The sequence below is a fragment of the Pleurodeles waltl genome, chromosome 8 (genome assembly GCF_031143425.1).
Source record: "Pleurodeles waltl isolate 20211129_DDA chromosome 8, aPleWal1.hap1.20221129, whole genome shotgun sequence".
In the NCBI taxonomy this organism is placed as follows: Eukaryota; Metazoa; Chordata; class Amphibia; order Caudata; family Salamandridae; genus Pleurodeles; species Pleurodeles waltl.
This window is the reverse complement of record NC_090447.1, coordinates 1,448,293,872-1,448,315,469: the sequence shown is the minus strand read 5'-3', so window position 1 is coordinate 1,448,315,469 and position 21,598 is coordinate 1,448,293,872. Positions and strand designations below refer to the sequence as shown.

Sequence of the window (21,598 nt, the reverse complement as noted above, 5' to 3'; positions counted from 1 at the left end):
CAAGTGTCCAGGGGGGCTAGGAGCCCACTAAACCCCGGATGAAGGTGCAAAAGGGCTGCCTCTGGGTGGAAGAAGCCAAAGATTCTGCAACAACGGAAGGTGCCAGGAACTTTTCCTTTGGCCAGAAGATGTCCCATGGCGTGCTGAAGGATGCAGAGTTGTTTCCATACAGAAAGACCGCAAACAAACCTTGCTAGCTGCAAGAGTCGTGGTTAAAGATTATGGGTGCTGGCAGGGCCCAGGAAGCACCAGGAGGTTGCTGCTTGGAGGAAGAGACAGAGGGGGCGCTCAGCAATACAGAGAGCCCACGCAGAAGCAGGCAGCATCCGCAGAAGCACCTGAACAGGCATTCAGGTAATTTGAGCACAGCAGTTGTCTCAGCACAACAAAAGAGGGTCCCACGAAGTCGGAGGTCAACTCAGCGAGTTGGGCAATGCAGGACAGAGTGCTGGGGAACTGGGCTGTGCTGTGCATGAAGTAAGTCTTGCAAAAGTGCACAGAAGCCCTAGCAGCTGCAGATCACATAGTACACAGGATTACTGTCTGACGTGGGGAGACAAGGACTTACCTTAACCAAATTTGGACAGAAGGACCACTGGTCTGTCGGAGTCACTTGGATCTGGCTCCTGTGCTCCAGGGACCACGCTCGTCAGGATGAGAGAGGACCCAGAGGACCGGTGATGCAGAAGTTTGGTGCCTGTGTTGGCAGGGGGAAGATTCCGTCGACCCACAGGAGATTTCTTCTTGGCTTCCAGTGCAGGGTGAAGGCAGACAGCCCTCAGAGCATGCACCACCAGGAAAAAGTCGAGAAAGCCAGCAGGATTAGTCGCTACAATGTTGCTGGTATTCTTCTTGCTACTTTGTTGCAGTTTTGCAGACGTCCTGGAGCAGTCAGCGGTCGATCCTTGGCAGAAGTCGAAGAGAGAAGTGCAGAGGAACTGTGGTGAGCTCTTGCATTCGTTATCTGAAGAGAAACCAACAGGAGAGACCCTAAATAGCCCTCAGAGGAGGATTGGCTACCTAACCAGGTAAGAGCCTATTAGGAGGGGTCTCTAACGTCACCTGCTGACACTGGCCACTCAGAGTTCTCCATTGTGCCTTCACACCTCTGCTTTCAAGATGGCAGAGGTCCAGGACACACTGGAGGAGCTCTGGGAACCACCCCTGGGGTGGTGATGGACAGGGGAGTGGCCACTCCCCTTTCCTTTGTCCAGTTTCAAGCCAGAGCAGGAGCTGGGGGATCCCTGAACCGTCTGTGCCCTTCAAAGCATTTCCAGAGGCCAGCAGCGGCTACTCCTCTCAGGCCCTTATCACCTATTTCCAAAGAGAGAGGGTGTAACACCCTCTCTCAGAGGAAATCCTTTGTTCTGCCTTCCTGGAACTGGGCTGCTCCGGCCCCAGGGGGGCAGAAACCTGTCTGAGGGTTGGCAGCAGCGGTAGCTGCAGAGAAAATCCCGTAGACCTAGTTTGGCAGTACCCGGGCTCTAAGCTGGAGCCCCGGGGATGCATGGAATTGTCCCCCCATATCAGAATGGTATTGGGATGACAATTCCATGATCCTAGACATGTTACATGGCCATGTTCAGAGTTACCATGGTGACGCTACATATAGGTATTGACCTATATGTAGTGCACACGTGTAATGGTGTCCCCACACTCACAAAGTCCGGGGGAATTGCCCTGAACAATGTGGGGGCACCTCGGCTAGTGCCCGGGAGTCCTCACACTTAGTAACTTTGCACCCAACCTTCACTAAGTGAGGGTTAGGCATATAGGTGACTTATAAGTTACTTAAGTGCAGTGTAAAATGGCTGTGAAATAACGTGGACGTTATTTCACTCAGGCTGCAGTGGCAGTCCTGTGTAAGAATTGTCTGAGCTCCCTATGGGTGGCAAACGAAATGCTGCAGCCCATAGGGATCTCCTGGAACCCCAATACCCTGGGTACCTATGTACCATATACTAGGGAATTATAAGGGTGTTCAAGTGTGCCAATCAGAATTGGTAAAATTAGTCACTAGCCTGCAGTGACAATTTTAAAAGCAGAGACTGCATAAACACTGAGGTTCTGGTTAGCAGAGCCTCAGTGATACAGTTAGGCACCACACAGGGAACACATACAGGGCACAATTTATGAGCACTGGGGTCCTGGCTAGCAGGATCCCAGTGACACAGGCAAAAACAAATATAAACACAAGTAAAAATGGGGGTAACATTCCAGGGAAGATGGTACTTTCCTACAGTATGGCACTCAAAAATAAAGCTGAGTTGATAGTTTAGCAAGATTCGGGGTCTTCTTAACTTTTACATTGCTCTACTTTTGCACGTGCACTACCTGGTGTGTTACAAGAATTCCACTGTGAAAACATGTGCACACCATTAGATTATAATAGGTAACTGGTTTTTTGGATAAATAGATGTTCCATTGTGCAACTGCTAGAAGATCAATTCAGTACCATGACCTTGGAAATGTAGTCATGGGTCGTTGTGGTGGCTTGCATAATATACACAGCATACCAGCCTCACTTTAAATGCTTGGTTGATGTCGCCAACCAAAAACAAAAGAAAGCGAGTGAGGCACAAAGAAATCAAAGTCACAATTAAGATTAAGTAATCGAGGAACAACGAATAGTTGGTCTTGGGCTTACATCCATGTGGATGAGAAGCATTCCAATAAAACACACTCAGACTAGAACTCAATTTGCGATTTTATTTAATAAGCCAGCCAATAAAATCGGGAAAAGCTGGTAGACATTAACAGCCTCGTCTCGTTTCCGATATACATCAAGGAAATCTGCGAAAAAAATAAAAAGGAAAATAATTAGCTGGTACCAATAGACCATCCTATGGAACCTTTCTTGAGAACAAAACATATTAGGTATTTTAGTTTGTGCACAACCTATTGGAGAGTAGTGATAGCTGTGTAGATGCGGTTTAACTGCTGTATTAGTGCAATCAGCGGACAATTGGACTTAAACATAGTGTCACTGACGTCTGATTTTAAATATGTAAAATACTTCTAAAGTGAGTTGCAGCTCTATTGCTCTGATTGATTTCCGGACCATAAGTGCGATGCCAGGCAATGTTAAGGACGCTAATGAGGCAAAGGTCTGCAACTATTCATTTTATCAACAATCAGTCTTGTTGGAGTCTTTGAGATACCTGCTAGTCTTATGTGGAAAAAGCTGCTTTATTGGAAGCAAGCAGCACCCACAATTTCTACAAACCTTCAGTTTAGCAGCGCATTCTAATCCCCTAAAAAGATTTCTTATCTCACCTTCCACTAATCCAGTGGTTCCCAACCTTTTGACTTCTGTGGACCCCCACTTTATCATTACTGGAACCTAGCGACCCCCGACTCATTATTGGAATCTGGGGACTCCCCACTGAGTTATTACTGGAAGCCAGGTACCCCAGCCTAAACACTGTTGGTAAAACGCAAAACAATACACAAAAAATACAGAAACAAACATTCATCAAACATACACAAATGATAACACAGTTTATTTAATTTGCAAATATAAATTACAAAAATGTACATTTAATAGGAAGGTTGGAGCTTTTCTAAATTTAATTGGAGCCACAACTAATCCATGCCATGTTGTGTTTGATGCAAGTACACTGCTCCCATGACTTAATCTGAGGATACTAATTTAATTTTTAGCTTTCAATTTTTAATTCCTTGACATTTGTAGTGTGTTTTAAAATTTTCATTTGGATATTGAGCCACTTTATTCATAAACACTTATATACCCTTTATTAATCTGTTAATATTTAATTTACTAAGCAGTTTCTGACTCCCTGAGGGTGCTTTATGGACCCCCATGGGTCCCCGGAACACAAATTGGGAACCACTGCACTAAACAGTTCCTGCCCCTACAGGAACTCCAGACCCCCACCTCCTTTTATTAATGTCCATTTTCTTAAAGCATGTCCTGCTACCCACTTTAGCTTCAACAATTCAACATTTGACTGTCCTTCCCTTCTTTCACGGGTGCCCGCATCAGAGCCAGACTGCCTCATCTCCATCTTCAATAATGTCATTGTCTGTACTGCTCTTACCTTAACCTTCCCATCTCTCCACCTCTTTATTCTGAGCTCTTTCTTTCTGCCTGCCCCCAGGCACTAATCTAACTCTAATAGTATCTGTTAACAGCTCAGACCGCGTCCTGCCTGCTCCAAAATATGCCTCCATCAACTTCCTGTACCAGGGTGGGTGTTGGTCTTCTCACTGCACACTTTGAAGGGATTGATAAGGTCCCTTGAAAGGTGTACAATTCAAGCTATGATGCAGTGACCACGAGGTTGCCGTGTTGCACATCTTGCACCCTGCCATTGTGCCACTCCCAATAACTCCGCATGGAGAGGGCGAATCCCCTCCATCTCCGTATTGTGCAATTAGTAGGGCTCAGGCTGCAGAAGAGGAGAGGAGAGGTGAGGTTGGTGAAGTCTAAAAGGGTGTCCAAGTCTTTGGTGTGAGTGGCAGTCTTCTGGGGATTGTTGAATGTATGTAAGTATGTATGTAACTAGAATTACATGGCACGGCACGAAGCTAGCAACAAACCAATGGAGACAGAGAGATCTGTGATGAAAAAAGAGCACTACAACAAGAGAGGGTTGGGTTGATTCAAAAGAGATAGTGAAATATGGAAATCGGGGGCAGCTGCAGGCAAAATGTTCTGGTAAGAGGAATGGGAAAGTTGGCAGGGGGGACCTACTCCACATAGGGGTGAAAGAAACAGAGGTGTGTTTCAGGCGGAAGATCTGTATATTCAATAAATGTGGGCATTGCCTCCATTAGAATTTCACCTCTATATTGCTTGCACTCTCTGAATTGAGTGCTAGTTCAGAATTTATAAACCATGAATATTGCTGAAAATGTAGTGGGAAGCAAGTCCACTTTCATGAGAACATTACACAACCTGTCATCATTCAAGAACATACTGCCATGTAATAAGGATCTTGTGTTACCTAGGTTAGAATATTGCACCATAGCCTTTACATGGTGTGGAAAAAAAATCTAAACTCCAGAGATTCCAGAAATAAGCGTCTAGGCTCAATTTGCACTAAAGTATTGAGGTCATATCACCTCAGCTCTAAAAAAAATCTCCCTAATCATGTAGGTTTGTATTTCATTTTTTCGTTCCCCCCTGTAAACTGTGTTGCAATATTCCTGTCAGGGGTATACAAGAGTATTATTAAAGTTCACATTCTTGTCCATTTGCAGGCTTGAGAGCACCATTCTTGGCAACATGATTTGAAAGTTGGTACTAATCAAGGCAGCTGCAATTTGCTTTGAGGCAGATGAGGTGCAGATCAATGTAGATTGCTCCATTTTTCACTTTTTGGGAATGACGCAACCACAAATTAGGACGACATAGAGTGTATTTGATCAATGAGTTGGCCATGGCAATTGGTAGTTGACAGGGGTGTGACAGGAATGATCGAATCCATCTTAGGGCAGTCTCTGAAATTCAAAAGCATTTTGAATGCAGCTTCAAAAGAAGCGCATTGTCTACTGTCAAATGCGGCCAATTGGTCAAGAAAGAGTAAAACATCAGATTGTCCAATAGCAAGAGACACCAAGAGATTATCTTTAAGGTCAGAAAAAGCAGAATTGGTTCATATAAGGGGCCAGACATTTGTCTGGCAGTCCCAGCCCAGGGTTCCACTTAGTGTCAGAGCTGCTATATGACCTTTCCTTGCCTAATTGCTCTCAAGAACAGCATTATGGATATGATCTTTTTTTGCTAAACATTTTGTAACCAGTTTTTGTTTCTTCAGCATGGCATAAATTTGCTCCTAAGGTGCTATGGCCTACTAAAAAATGCAGCATTTATTTCCAATATGTCAGATGCTAATGTAATGTGGAGGTCTTTAATGGTTTCTGCCACGCTTAGTGCAACCACGAGATTAGATGTTTTAATTTTCTCAGTATATTACTTGGGACATGGTAAGTTTTGAGAAATAAATGAAGTGGCGGCTTCTAGATAGTACCTATTTCTCTCAGTTACATCATCCCCATGCAAAATTGTATTGCCCGCTGAATGCATTATTTGCCCATTAAAAGAAGTGGCATGTTGGCTGGTATGGATTTCATAAAAAAATATGTAGCTCCTTTTATAGAACTTGAGGTTGCCTCTGATATTCCAGAATATCCTCTATATGCACTCCAGGAGCATTCCTCACCTTTTCCTGTTCTAAAATCGAAGTGTTATCACCTATTAGATGTGCCAAGAAATGTTACTTTTTTCTGTGAAACTGCTGTGCCAAGTGTTCTCGTAACGGTGGTGCACACAGTCTTTAACAGCTGATCGACACTTCTTTCTGTTGGAACCTAAAAGCAGAATTGTGCAAAGGACTCCCTGAGCGAGAGTTGTGATAGCTTCTGTGGATTGTGTCTATGACACTGGGGCTTTGGAGTTCAGGTTTTTTAAGAGTGGGTAATGTAGTGTTGCTGACCAGTGACGAAACCGGTCAGCCGACACGCAGGAGTGTACGGGGTTGCCTGAGTGTGCCCAACTCAGGCAATGCCAATGCTCCGGCCCGAGGGTATAAAATAAAGAGGGTGTGGTCCGGGCAGCACAGGGAGTGCCGCGACAGGAGCAAGGACGCGCCAGATCGCTCGAGGCAAAGCAATTAAGCCACAGCCGACCACGCAGTCCTATAATAAAACCGTGTCGGCTCTAATTTCTTACAGCGCGCGCACATCGCGCTATCGGGTCGGGGACGGTGCCGCCCATCCCTGACACCACATTGGCGACGAGGGTGGCTGCTCCACCCTGCAAATCGCCTGCTGTGGCCTCAATTAACACAGTGCTCGTGCAGCGGCCGTGATCTGGACACCTGATACAGGTACTGCAGAGCGGCGGCCGCACTCTACGCGGTGCTCGTGCGGTCTCCTGTGGGCCCCAGCTCCAAAATCACATCCCTCCCACCGGCCCCTCCTTTCTGGCTCCCCACCCTGAAGGAAACACAAAGCAAGGAACTGTGAGTACTCTGGAACACCTAAATCCTGCAAGAATAGCAGTTTAAAAAAAATATATATATATATACATATATATATAATAAAAGGGAGTAACCACCTGTCTGACACTGCAACAGCACCCGAGCCCACCCAGCTAACGTGTCGGCTATCCCCCCAGTTGAGCCATTCATCGTAGAAAGGGCCCCGTCTACTCAAGCACCTAGATGGAAAGAGTGGGTAGAAAGAGTACAACTTTTCTTCGAAGCCACCAAAGTAGCAAATTATCAGAAATGCGTCTTGCTCATCCACATAGGAGCGAGAGGCATATACAAAATATCAAAAAACCTCATAGAAGATGCACCAAAAACGCATGCAACGCTGATAGCTGTATTAAACAGGCACTTCGAGCCAATGGTCAACACCGACTATGAGAGGTTCATATTCAGGCAGGCTAGACAACAAACAGAAGAGTCACTGGACGCGTTCCACATGAGACTGAGGGAATTACCCAGCACCTGCCGGTTCACCGACGAGACGGAGGAGGTGAGGGGACAACTCATACAAGGGTGTGCTTCTTTGAAACTCAGAGAACGCATTCTAGAAGAGTCGGGAAAGCCCCTGCCGGACATCCTGCAAATGGGGCGTACCAAAGAACTATCACAGACTTGCGCATCACACATAGAAGCAGCCCTACAGCGACCCATAAAAGAAGAGGTAGCCAACGCAATCATGGCGCCCGCGAACCGGCCCAAACAACGGCCAAACGAGACTCAGACCAGGCAATGTGGGTACTGCGGGGGATCCCACACAAACCCTCAGAGTGCCCTGCGAGAGGCAAGATATGCTCCAGCTGTGGGAAAACAAACCATTTTGCAAAGGTCTGCAGGTCCAAAAGGAGCAGACCGGGGAACGCATCAGTCAACGTTGCAACCGAAAGTACAACGTCCAATAAGTTAGAGCCGGGAAGTGACATGGACATGTTACACGTAGTTCATGCCCTTTTCATGGTTAAACACACCCACTCGCGGAAGGCCAAACTGCCAAGATGCCAGATTTGAATGGGCACCATGAGACAATTGCAGCAGTAGACACAGGAGCGTCCATCAACCTCCTAGCAGCGGAGGAACACTGCCGGATGATACCAACCCCAACGCTAACGAAGGCAAGTGTGAAAGTCTATGCATATGGACAAAACACCCCACTGGCCCTGAAGGGCATGTTTCAAACCACCCTCACCCACGGTTCCCGATCCATCCCAGCAAAAGTCTACGTGACCGAGGAGGGACAAGGAATGCTACTGGGCTGTAAGGCTGCTGAAGAGCTGGAAATAGTCATGTTTGCGTTCAGCATCCATCATGAATCCATAACCGACCTACTGGCGAAGTACACAGGAATATTCCAAGGAATCGGCTGTCTCCGTGATCGTGATATCAAGCTCCACATCGACAAGACGGTGCAGCCAATAGCCCTCCGGCATCGACGAGTCGCATTTCACCTCCAGCCACAAGTGGAAAAAGAACTAGATCACCTCGAAAAGGCCGGCATCATCGAAAAGGTCACAGGACCCACCCCGTGGGTCTCACCCATTGTGGTAGCCCGTAAACTCAAGCAACCAGGGGAAGTCCGCATCTGTGTGGACATGTGTCTCCCCAATGCCGCCATCAAGCAAGAAAGACACCTGACCCCTACCATTGATGACATTCTGGGAGAGCTTAGCGAATCACATTGGTTATCGAAGCTTGACCTCAGGTCGGGGAACCACCAGCTGGTACTAGCAAAAGACTCCAGGCACATCACAACTTTTTCCACGCACGTAGGGCTGCGGAGGTACAAACGGCTGAACTTTGGGATATCGAGTGCCACGGAAGTGTTCCAGAACGTCATCCAAGAACTGCTGGCTGATCTACTCGGAACCATCAATGTCAGCGATGATATTCTTGTTCAAGCACCCACTATTGCAGAACACCACTCTCGCCTCAAAAGTGTCCTGCAGCGCATCCAAGAGTCCGGACTCACCCTGCACCGCCGCAAGTGCGAGTTTCTCAAGGACAAGATAAAAAATTTTTGCTACACCTTCTCTGCCGATGGTGTTGCTACAGATCCAGCCAATGTAGAGGACATCAAGAACGCGTCTCCCCCCACGAATATAACAGAGGTCTGAAGCTTCCTCGGCATGGTCAATTATTGCGGCCGATTCATTAAAGACTTGTCTAACGTCACCCAGCCCCTACGGAGATTTAAGAAAGCCGCTGAGCCCTGGCAATGGGAGGCCGAAGAGCAGGCAGCTTTTGAAGCTATTAAGGAGGCCCTATCCAGCGAAACCACATTGGTGTATTTAGATCCTAAAAGAAACATAAAAATCGCTGTCGACGCAGGGCCGAAGGGATTAGGTGCAGTTTTGCTACAGGAACAAATGGAGGGGATGTGGGCCCCAGTCGCACACGCCAGTTGGTCGCTCACGGAGACTGAGCAGCGATATTCGCAGATAGAGAAGTAAGCCATCGCAGTGTATTGGGGCTGCAACCACTATCACATCTATATCTACGGCCGTCCATTCATTGTGACCACAGACCATAAGCCCTTACTCCCCCTCTTCAATGGCACCGCCTCCAAACCTCCGCCAAGAATAGAGAAATGGATGTTGCAGTTGCAAGACTATCACTGCCAGTTAGAATACCGTCCGGGATCCGAGAATCCCGCTAATTACCTGTCGAGGCATCCCCGAGCAGCGTCGGCTGCTGAAGTTGAGGAGGCCCGGGAGACCGAGCAATACGTGAGGTACATCATGGATCGGTCCCGGCCAATGCCCATGTCAGTGGGTGAAGTTGTGCAAGCAACTCAAAGTGACGACTGCCTCCAAAAGGTCATTGCAGCCATGAGAAATAATCAATGGCACGTTTTGAAGAAACAATTGCTGCTGTTGACCAGAGAGTCTCAACGGTCATAGGGAGTCTGTACAGCGTCAGGGATGAGCTCACCACAGATGCCGAAGGGTGTGTACTGAGGGGTACTCGCCTAGTCATCCCGTCAGCCCTCACAGCTCGAGCCGTTGATTTGGCCCACAACGGCCACCAGGGTATGGTCAAAACCAAAGGGCGACTGCGATCTAAGGTGTGGTTCCCCCTCATGGGCGAACACGTTGAGAAGTTGGTGAGGTCCTGCATATGGTGTCAAGCCACGGGGAACCAAGCAGGCCTGCCCCCATTGAGACCGAACCCTCCCCGGACAGACCCTGGATGTCCGCTAGCCTCGATTTCGGGAGCCTACCTGATGGCTGCCATACCATGGTCCTAATAGATGACTTCTCCAAATACCCCGAAGTGGAGATCATTCCAGCCCTCACGGAGGATGTTGTGATATCGGGTCTAGAAAAAGCCATGGCCACCCATGGTTTGATAACTGAAATCAAGACAGACAATGGTCTACCATTCCAGAGCCGTGAACTAGCGGACTACATGGGCAGTATTGGCACTCGTCATCGACGAATCACTCCCCGCTGGCCCCAAGCCAACGGTGAGGTGGAGAGATTCATGCGGACTCTCAACAAAGTAATCCGCATCGCCGTTGCGGGTGGTCAAGCTGTGGATTATGCTGTATTCTCTTTTCTACGCAATTACCGACAAACGCCTCAATCTACCACAACCAGAGCGCCGAGTCATGTTGCGTTTGGGAGGGTTTTTACTGACACTATTCCTCATCACCCCTCGTGGGGTCCACCTGCACTAGACCGCAATCACGTTCAGGACCGAAGGTGTGCAACCAACCAGCGGGCCAGCTTAAGGCGGAAGGCTGTTTCGTCTGACCTCACGGTAGGTGATCAGGTGTTGTTGAAGCACGTTTTACCAGGAAGCAAGTTCCGCATGCCTTTTGACACTATCCCATGGACCATCATTCACCGAAAGGGAACTGCCGTCGTGGCTCAGCGAGGGCAGGAAACTGTCACCCGGACTGTGTCCCCATTCCGGAGATACCACCCTAAAGGCAATGATCCCCAAGGCAAGGTGTGTGGCGAGGATGATGAGTCCCCATCGTTGCCAGCTGATGAGTGTGATTCTAATCTCTTGCCAAGTGTTCACCGAGATGAGTTGCCTGGTCAGAAGCAGAGTGGCCCTCCGGTCACGGTTCTTGAATCATGTTCGACCCAGGGCCGGATGGATGCAACCAAGTACAATTTACGTAGCAATCCCCGCCCTTCCACACGTCTGCGTGTCCATCTCTGCGAAGTGTAACTATTTGCCACATCATAATGTCTTGTTTGTTGTTTATACATTTTTGGAGGAATGTAGTGTCACTGACCAGTGACGAAACTGGTCAGTCGACACGCAGGAGTGTACGGGGTTGCCTGAGTGTGCCCAACTCAGGCAATGCCCGGATGTTGGAGGGGTTCCTCGCCTCCCCTCTATTTATGTTTGTAGTGGTTTACCCCTCGGGCTCAGGCCCGAGGGTATAAAATAAAGAAGGCGTGGTCGGGGCAACACAGGGAGTGCTGCGACCGGAGCAAGGACGCGCTGAATCGCTCGAGGCAAAGCGATTAAGCCGCACCTGACCACGCAGTCCTATAATAAAACCGTGTCGGCTCAAATTTCTTACACCGCGCGCACATCATGCTACCGGGTCGGGGACGGTGCCGCCCATCCCTGATACCACAGGTAAGGAGAGTGACAGCTTTTGTTGTGTGTGATCAGTGCATTATCTGGCCAAGGTATATGTTGGGTTGCAAAACAGGTGTTTGAAACGTATATTTCAACAGTAATCTTCAAAGAGGATGTTTAATTGTTGTGAAGTTATGGATAGAGCTGTTTTAGAGTGGGCCATCTTGTACAAGTCAAGCAATTTCCCACCTTGAGAAAAGCAGGAGTACATGCCTCTCTAGTGTTTGAAACTGAAGAAAACGCTCCATAATCAAAGGGGACAATGGAGAATGTGTTTCGAGGTGTAAAAAAAACATTTCTATGTTTGAAAAAGGTTAATTGTGCAAAGTCACAATTCTGCATGACTCATTCCTGCAGATTTCCCATTTCTGCCGCCATTATGATCCTTTTGATAATTTATCATTGGAAAAGCAAGAGAAATGTTCACCTGAATCGCGATTCCGGAATGTGTGGCAAAACCACACCCTCACAGTTTTCTGTGAAACCATTTCACCAGATGTAGAGTAACACAGCAACCCACAGCTTTGAAACTGCATGTCTACTTTACCAAAGAAACACCATTTTCTGCAATAGTTTCAGATTCATCAGCGGAAAACAAGTAAGAGTGTGGTAATTCTGCAACCAAGAACATCCAAAAACCAGTGCTTAATTTGTGCTTGTTGTTTCCATTGCTGAGCACCAGCACTTATTTTTGAGGGCCCGGGCTTATTCTTCTGCCTCAAACATTTGCTGTGAGCAAAAGACACATATGGGAAATACGGAGGAAGAAAAAACTAAAAAGCATCACAAAGGAAGACGTTAGAAAGCTTCAAGAGTGAGCTGAAGGGTCAGGGAGTGGCTTTATATGGATTGAAGAGGCCCAAGATGGCATCAGGATTACGCCGCCTCAGTATTCCACGCTCACTCATTTAACTGCAGCAGCCACGTGTTTAAGAGGAGGGCTTTGGGCAACGGCACCTTTTTATTTACGAATTAAGCACTGCCAAAAACCAATGTATCTTTAGTTTCAGGTACAGAATTACCCGTGCAGTCCCTAAGAATAGAGCAACCAATAAAATCTGCATTAATGACTTTTACAAATTGTCCTATTTATTGCTGTTTTTTTTTGTAAATCGTGCCAAAGTTAGAAATATTAAATCACACAAGAGTAATCCTAGCCTTACAGCTTCATTAACACTAAAATCATTTTTACAATGTAATTCTCTAGAAATGTGAATATAACACCGCATAGAGAGAAGTATATGGCTTGATACTGTATATTCAGTATAATCACATATGCCTACCTAATGCTTTATTGAGTTAACCCATTCTTACCAGGCTGAAAAGAGTGATCCAAGAAGCCACACATTTAGCCAGGCCTCCTTCTCCTGGTGGTTGTTCTCCTCTTTGTAGTAGTGCGACGGCTTGGAGAACCTATTTATATACACAGAAATAAGAGCTTTGAATAGGTTATCTCATATTTTGAGGCTCTTATAAAAAGCAGATCGAGTGAAACTAAATCATAGGAATATCAAGTAGAATTGCTGAGACGGGAAAAGATTCAGTCTTAAAACAGACCCTGGCATATTCAATGGTATCAGAGAAGGAGGGGATATTTAACAATATTGTCTTTCAATCTATTCTGAAAACTGAGAAAGTAAGATTGAACAAACTAAGCCTGTAGAGATGAAGACATACAGGTGGGAGGTGAGCTGCTTTACTATGCACAGAAGATGTTTCTTCCGTACAGCCGCAGCAAATGGTATAATAGAAGTCCCATCTCCCATCCTGTTGCAACATTCCAGGCAGCTCCCTTTCCAAACTTCCATGAACCCTTTATTCAGAACACCACAGGAAACCCATTGTAAAGGTCAATGGGCGTATGTTGAGGGTGCGCCTTAGGCAACAGGAAACACCACCCACCATCCGGCCAGACAACTCTGATCTCGTTCCCTCGCCCTTGCACGCGTCACCCGTATTCAGCAGAGCCGCATTCAAGGTTGTTCTCTCTCCTACCTCACCGCCAAGTTCTGGAATGACCTCCCACTCCACCTCCGAACCTCTCTTTCACTCTCTGACTTCAGGAAGGGACTCAAGATCTGTCTCCTTCACTAAGGCTCACTAGACCTCAGCGCCTGGAGAACCCCTGGGGTGATAAGTCGTGCTATACAAATAATGATTGATTTATTGAAACAACTGAAAAATGAGGCATGCAGTGAAACAAAATATTTCATTACTGACTGGGGCAATTAGACCCAGTCACACACTAGTATAAATAAAAATCAGGTGCAGTGCATGCTTACATCCCTGTTCAAAATAGTTCCTAGGAGATAAGAACAAATTGCACTTTTGCACGTGTTTGAGCATCAAATGCTGCTTAGGCTCTCATCATGGCCAGCCTGTTGGTTATCCCAGTAACTTGATCTTCCAGAGTTACCTATACTAGAGGTGCTTGTAAGTCCGGAGGGCTGGAGTTGGGGGTGGATGGATTACTAGTGGGATCATGAAGGCTGAACTAGAAGTGAGGAAATATCAGGTCAGTCAATAATTATGGCCCAGACTCTCCCAGTAATGCCTCATTTTGGAAAACACTTTCATCCACACACTTTGGTTGCTTTTTGCAGCCAAATTCTCCTGAGTTGTTCCCTCAGAGCTCATAATTCCGATGGGGCTGGGAAATACTGCTATCAGCCCCAAAGTGAGGGCCTTGCTGCTTATACTGAATGTAAAACTAGCAGAAATACTGCCTCCCAAGTTTATGTCCTGGTCTGTAAATCAGATTTAAAAACTCTGGGAGCACTCTCCACAAGTTCAATTTGCACAGGCTGCTTTTGCCTCTGATTGTAGCGATCAGGTCAAATCACCCTTTCAAAAGATCCTACTTTAATGCAATATGATGATTTCTTGTATTGTTTTGTTCAGGGCCTCTAAAATATTACTAACCATTTCTTTCTGAGTGTCATGACGGGGTTAACTGCAAAACCAGATAGCATAATTCCATTTGCAAATGATACTGGGTTGGTTTTTTGTGTCCAATTACAAGTTTTCTACAGTGTAATGAAAAATAACTTGCGAAAAATGTGACCTGTATTTTCACATAGTATGTCCATTACCACACTTGTTAATCCCCTTAATTTAATTAGAATCTCCGGAAATGTATGCCATGGGGAAAAATCTATGGAAACGTGCAATTTACACAAAACATTTGATTTAAAGTTTCACAGAAATGCTGTTTGCACCTAATTTTAATGTTGACGTGGAACTCAGAATGAAGGGCCAGATGAACCACCGTGAGTTTTACAACTCACAATGTGTGACTCATTTGCAAGTTGCAAATTGCGAGTCGCAAAACCAAATGTACAACAGTGTAACTCACACTGTTTGTGATTCCCAATGGTATCGCAAATTAACTACCTCTTCAATATTCATGAGGTAGGAAGCAATGTGCTACCCCATTGTTAATGGCTGCACTCACAAGTATGGTGGCCTGCTGGGGACAGCAGACTACCATGCCTGTGACTGCTTGTAAATAAAGCAGTTTTTTTTAGGAAAGGCTGTCCGTTTTCCTTTAAGGATAACAGGTGCATTTCAAACAAAAAAATGAAAAGTCATTTCGTTTTGTTTTCATTTTTTCAGAGCAGGCAGCGGTCCCTGGGACCACTGCCTTCTCTGAAAACAAATTTTGCATAGTTTCACAAAAGGGAAGGGGTCCCCTGGGGACCCTTTACAGTTTCCAAATGGGTTACCACCAGTTTGAAAGAGGTGGTAATGGAGATTGTTTTGACTGCAATTGGGGTCACAAAACAATCATACATCCCCCTGTGACTCTCAATTAGGAAGGTACGCCCTTGGAATGCCCCTTCCTAATTGCGAACCACAATCCCTATTTTGCGAGTTGATATTTGCATGCCAACTTGCAAAACAGGGATAGTACATTGGGAGAGGCCATTTTGGAGGCCCAAAGGTGAAATTCGCCTTTTGCGACCACTTAATCACGTCATACATCAGGCCAGAAATCTTCTGTCTTGTTGAATCACAAACACACAAAGGATTCTGCAGAGTGGGTTTATCATGAGGGCCTAATTGTAACCAGGCAACAGTACACAGCAAAGGAGTCCCACTCAAGGAAATCTAACAATGTACACAACTTACAGAAAGTTTCAAAAACAAGCCCCCACTTTGGGTGTTTGTCTTTGAGAATGAAAGAGTTTGCACAACTGGCCAATGCAACATGGCATCTGCTCAACAAACTATTGTTGTCTTCTTTCAGAGTAACTGCTGCATTGATGTTTGCTTTGATAGCAATGATATCCCTTCTGGGAAAGCAGGGATCTGATGATAATGCACCCAACTTTAAGTTACCTATTCTCATTACAAGTGATGGGGTGAATTCTGATCCCTTTACAAACAAGAGTTTGCACAGGGTTTGTTTGTAATTATGAGTTGTGTAATAATTATCACAACCTCATAGTTTTCATGCAAACATTGACCCCCAGTCACAGATATGGGTTTAATCCATTGTTGTTTTGCTCACCACGCCACCTCAGTTTGGACCCAGCCATATGCAAATCAGTCTTGACCCTGTTCCCCTTGAGAACAGTCCAGCCCGAAGTGCCAGGGCAGGTGATACCCTGAAACCGGTCCCAGGATGCTTGTTTCTGGTCCAGGAAGGACCTGGCATGGCAGTTCTGGCTGGACTGTTCCCATGGGGAGCAGGGGGAAGACTGATTTGCAAATGGCTGTGTCCAAACGGGAATGGCATGGCAAACAAAAAAACTGATGGATTAAACCTAGATCTGTAACTGGGGCGGAATGTTTGATTTGTTCTGCATTCTGCCCATCAACTGTTCTTTTTGCATTTGTATTCCTGCAATTGGGCAAAGAGCTGCTTGAGGATTCACCACTTGTGAGCTCCCTGAAATGAAAGATTGTATCCACTTCAGGACTGTACTGGTGTTACCCTCTGCTTTCAGATTCTTAAGCAGGATGTTGTGGTCAGTGGAATCAAAACCAGCCAACAACTTTAAGAGGACTAGCATGCAGTTTCTCCTTTAATCAATATGCTGATGAAGATCGAGGGCCAACACAACATCCATCTTGGTGCTTTGACCTGGATGAAAGCTTGGCTGTTGCTCATCCATTACATTGCTAGATTCTGCAAAAACCTGAAGCTGATGCAGGGCTACTTTTTCTAGAAGCATGCCAATGTACAGGTGGAATGACATGGGTCTAAGATTGTTAATGCTGACTCCCAGGGCGGGCTTCCTTAGCAGACGCATCACAATGGCTGCATTCCAGAGTTATGGAAAATGCCATTCTTTATGGAAATGTTAAAAGGAGTCAAGAGGATATCATGTGTGGCTACAAGGAATGGATCTAAGTGTCATGTTGGAATAGGATCATTTGGCAAACCTGTTGGGTGGCTGTTAGGTATGGTCTGCAAGTATTCCTCCTGTTTAATGTGTGGGAGGGAGCCATGGTGACTCTTTCAAAGATAGATTTCAGTGATGAGCTGGGCATAAGAATTGGGTCACTAATAGACTTGTGATGATGGTGTTATGAATTTATGGCCCGTGATATTAAAGTTGAAAATGCACTACAGCAGAATGTTCACAAGCTTGGTGGAATTACGAATTCTTTCAGCCAAGAGGACATTTTCTCAGCTTTAACATTTTCCTTGAATGACAGCATTACACACTGATATGCAGGAGTGGCGTCACTCCGCTGAAAAAATGCCTCAGAGCAGCTGAAAAATAAAATGGCAATAAAATGTATTTTATTTTTGAGCAACCCGTCAGCAACCTTTCCTGAACCGAGTGTCATGACGGGGCAGGGCAATTTTGGCTGAGTGGCAGCAGGGAGCTGTGCACTATGTTTAAAATGTGCATGTCCATTTGGCCACCCGTCTTGCGATATCCACGGCAGCCACCACTGGTGATATGCCTCGTTATCTAAGTTTGAGTAAACTCTTCTTCATTTCCTTTTGGCTTTCCAGCCCTTTAGCTTTAGGATTTGTAGCTTGCAGGAAAATAAAGGAGTATTTCAGCTTTATATATTTTTACATTTTTGATCCCAGACCCTGATAAATAATCAAAGGCAAGAGTTAGAAGTTGAAATGATAAAGCTGAACATAAGGGTTGCAATATGTGTGTGGTGCACATTGTTGGCCTCATAATTCTGTGGCAGCTTGGTCTGGGCTGGCCTTAATGTGGCTTTTTAGTGTGTCAGAAACTCATTTGGGTTTACCAACACATATACGATCACCTGACCCTTTCTTAATGTTTTCCCAAACAGGAAACTTTTTTTAAAGCAGCACCTTGAATGAAAACAGGCTGCTTTAAAAAAAAAAATCCTATTTGAGAATTCAAACACCGGGATGGTGGTCTATTGTTCCTTGCAGGTTATTATCACTGTGTTTATAGAAAATCACAGGGTGTTGATAACAGCAACCTGCCTGATTAATATTCATTACGCATGTCCTTTTGTGACCCCCAACAACTGTAGATTTTGCAATACGACATATTAGAACATACGTTGTATCATAAAATAAGGAACAGGTCACAAATAGTCGCACAATTTGCAAACAATGTTTATGGCCTGTCACGTTGTATATCACACCCCAAGAACTTAATTTCATATATTCATTGCATACAGAAGGGTTTCCTTATTTGGGACAGCATTAGTACAGTGCATGCAACAGCATTGTAGGTGTCGTTCACACACACACACACACACACACAACCTCACATACATGCAAACACAAAACACATACTGTATAGCACAACCAGAGTGCAAGTAATAGCACATGTGAATCACAAGGTTACAATCAACACAGACACTCCACACCCAAATAGACATTTCCATCACAATAGTCCAACGTATTAATGAAAGTAAAACAATACGGAACCCTTCTGGTGGGCAGATGGCTTGTGCTTATATGAGGCTCCAAAATGTGTGTGATCCTCGAAGGTTGTTGTGGCCACACATACACCTACTAATTCTGATGCATGTGAATTTTTCCCTTAAGGGAGTTCTGGCCTGCACTGAATCTGAAAAGAGCCAGGCAGGACTGGTGCCGTATTCAGGATATTGCAGGCAGGTATTTACTGGTTCCACAACCAAGGGCCCAAAGATGGTGCCATACTGCAGCAAAGCCCTAAAAGACCTTGCTGCTAGTGGAATGGGGTGACTTAGAATTCAGAATATAATTTAGATTTTGACACTGAAAATCCTTGTCACTCTCAGAGACCTAGCATTAGCAAAGCCATTAAGAATAGCTTTAATATAGTAATGCCTTTAAATAGCATTTGTGCACGCTTGGGTTTGCATATGATACTACATTAAAGCCAGAACCAATGGAATTACACAGGCTTGTTTTTTAAATAGCCCTTGGGGCTACTTAAAGGGAAAGGAATGGCTTTCAAAAATAAAAGGTGGCATTTAGTGAATGGCACTGGCGAGAAACTGTTGTTCCCTTTTGCACTGTATGCTTTTATAAGTGGCAACCGTGCACATTTATAGCTTCCACTTTATGAGTGGGGCACCTTCTCCTTTATGCAGTTGGTATAAGGTTCATATTGTGGTTGTGAATCATTTATGCGTTCCATTGCAGTTCAGTATGTGTGACATGTCCTTTTCACCACCCCCCTTCCCCTTACCTAATTGCAATCAGTGCAAAGGGCATTTGGTGAGTTGGAAAGTGATTTCCAACTCACATTGTGCCATTTGTGCATTGCAACTTGCATATCTGGAGTTGTAACACCTATAATCATTTGAATAGCAACTTGTGACCACAAATATGCATAGAACATAGGGTTGCAGGATTTTTTTTTTACTCTTGTAGATAGCGTTTTAGCAAACTTCACTTGGATTTAGGTATGCAAACTGTATTGTGAAATAACACCACAGTTAGTATGAATGACCGCATTTGAGGAACACATTCATGAAAGTATCCGAAAAGTACATGTCTATTATGTGACCTTTAAAGCCAGATTTTTTTGTAACATTCCCCAAAACACTGCGGTCTGAGACGATGACATAGACGTGGGAAGGCCGAATATATTACCAGTTTTTTTAAAGCAAGAAATTGCATCAGGAATGCTTTCATCATAGCAACAATCTTCACTCAAGCAGTCCTCTTCACTGAGATCTTGGCTACTTCCGCATTGAATTCGGTTTTTCGTCTCAGCCTTGCATTCTGAAAGAAAGAAAGAAAGAAAGCAGCAAGTAGAGAACATCCTAATCTCCTGTTCTAGAAGACATTCAGCTTCAAAGTGTGAATGATGAATTAAACATAGTTCCATTGTAAACATACAAAGGAGAAAGTTCAAGATATTTTTAAGAAGTGTACAACTACTTTGAACATTAAGGCTGTCATTCAGAGAAAGTCGAAAATAAATATTTTGTACAATGTACGACCAGCGGATATACTCACATCTAAAAAAGTACAAACAAAGCTGTAGTGCTTCCCTGAGTATAAAAGGGCTTAAAATGTGGATATTTGTTGCAACCATTTCTACATAACAAGAAAAACTAGGATTTTCTGTACTGGATATGGAGTTTCACTTAATAGTCCTGAATTAACACATTTTATCATTAATAATACGCATGCCGGTTACGTGGAAAGAACAGGAGCAAACTGCTCCTGTTTAACATATAGATTTATTTCTATTTGTCTACTCTACTCTGCAGTCAGATCACTGCCTGCACAAATTCAAGCGCATATCTCATCACACTTGTGGGCATGCATCTGTTGTGTCACCACAAGTGCCTATTGTGAAATTCATACTTAGGTATTTTGATCTCAATCCATGAAACGTTTATACAGTTATGATATAGATTTCACTTTTGGAACATAACAGAACTTTTAGGGGTAAACCATTTATTCGAATATTCGTATGTGTTTGTATTGTTTCAAAACATGACATTAATATTTATTTCAGATGTTGTTTTGTCTTTCAGTGACATTTTAAGCCAAATACATCCCTTCACTCTCCTATCTTGAAAAACTACAACCTAAAAGTAAGTGGGTCTTCAGCGTTCTGAGCGTTTACAAATATATATGAAAAGATTCCTTTAGACCACAACATAATAATGTAAGACAATATCTTTTCTGAAAGGTATGTGAAAATAAAAACAAAATATTATGTAGTGGTATTCAAAAACCACATCAATCAACCTTGATTTTCAAAACGTTTGTCAGCTCAGTTAATCGATTTCAAAGTTAGCTGATCCATAGAAAATGGATAAAGGAATCATACATTACCCTCAGCAGCTTGTACATTAGTCATGATGACTCCTATAATAAGGGCCAGGGCAAGAACATGGATCATCTTGTGAGCCATGGTTTAGTGTAGCCTGAATTCAATCTGTTTGGTCAAATTCAGAATATGGATTGCTGTTTGAGAAGTTTATGCCACCTTTATATCCTCAGATCTGTTTGCTATATAGTTTATTTTCTGTGCATAAGTAGCGTCTCTTTCGCGTGAGCCACATAATTTAATAAAACAAGTCAGCAGTTACATGATACATAAACAAACAACAAACAGGCAAATCTTTTTGCTATATAATGAGGATACTGGATCATGCTGTATTTTTTGGCCTTGGTTCAAAGTCAATTGTGGTGTACAAAGCATTCACGTTGCTGCATTATTTCCTACTGGCGGTTACCTGTAGGTATAGTTAGGACCTAGATTCTATTGAAAAAGCATTTTTTAACTTGCCTATATCTTTGGTACCAGTTGATAAATCTTCACAAACTTTCCTAAATAAAATATGATGTTCATTTCAGCTGCTGTCTGGAAAGTTTTGGGGTGATCCGTCAAGTGGGGGCTGAAAAAAAGGGGGCATCCCAAAACGCGTTTTCCCCATGTTAATTTCCATAGGGACTTTGAACACAACTACAGCCCGATCTGCTGGACGGAGTTACACCAAATTTGTCCAAAAGCTAGCTCTTGGTCTAGAAAGTGCCCTTTTCATGATTTGGTGTAAATCCATTCAGT

General features: G+C 44.6%; 1 protein-coding gene across 1 annotated transcript; it reads right to left on the bottom strand.

Annotated features, from left to right (window-relative positions):
- Nucleotides 1-2,695: 2,695 nt before the first annotated feature.
- On the bottom strand, nucleotides 2,696-21,006 carry LOC138249251 (putative gastrointestinal growth factor xP1). The gene is made up of 4 exons (XM_069203221.1): nucleotides 20,863-21,006; nucleotides 19,663-19,794; nucleotides 12,933-13,031; nucleotides 2,696-2,793 (listed from the first exon to the last, which is right to left on the bottom strand). The coding sequence occupies exons 1-3, from the start codon at nucleotides 20,939-20,941 to the stop codon at nucleotides 12,967-12,969; spliced, it is 276 nt and encodes a 91-aa protein (XP_069059322.1). The 5' UTR covers nucleotides 20,942-21,006; the 3' UTR covers nucleotides 2,696-2,793; nucleotides 12,933-12,966.
- Nucleotides 21,007-21,598: the final 592 nt, after the last annotated feature.

What these genes read in the sequence shown, in the direction of transcription:
- LOC138249251 (XM_069203221.1), bottom strand. Translation starts at nt 20,941, where the DNA reads ATGGCTCACAAGATGATCCATGTTCTTGCCCTGGCCCTTATTATAGGA. An exon ending in TAATGTACAAGCTGCTGAGG is followed by an intron (nt 19,795 to 20,862) that starts GTAATGTATGAT and finishes TCTTTCTTTCAG; the next exon opens with AATGCAAGGCTGAGACGAAA. An exon ending in TTCTTGCTTTAAAAAAACTG is followed by an intron (nt 13,032 to 19,662) that starts GTAATATATTCG and finishes GTATATAAATAG; the next exon opens with GTTCTCCAAGCCGTCGCACT.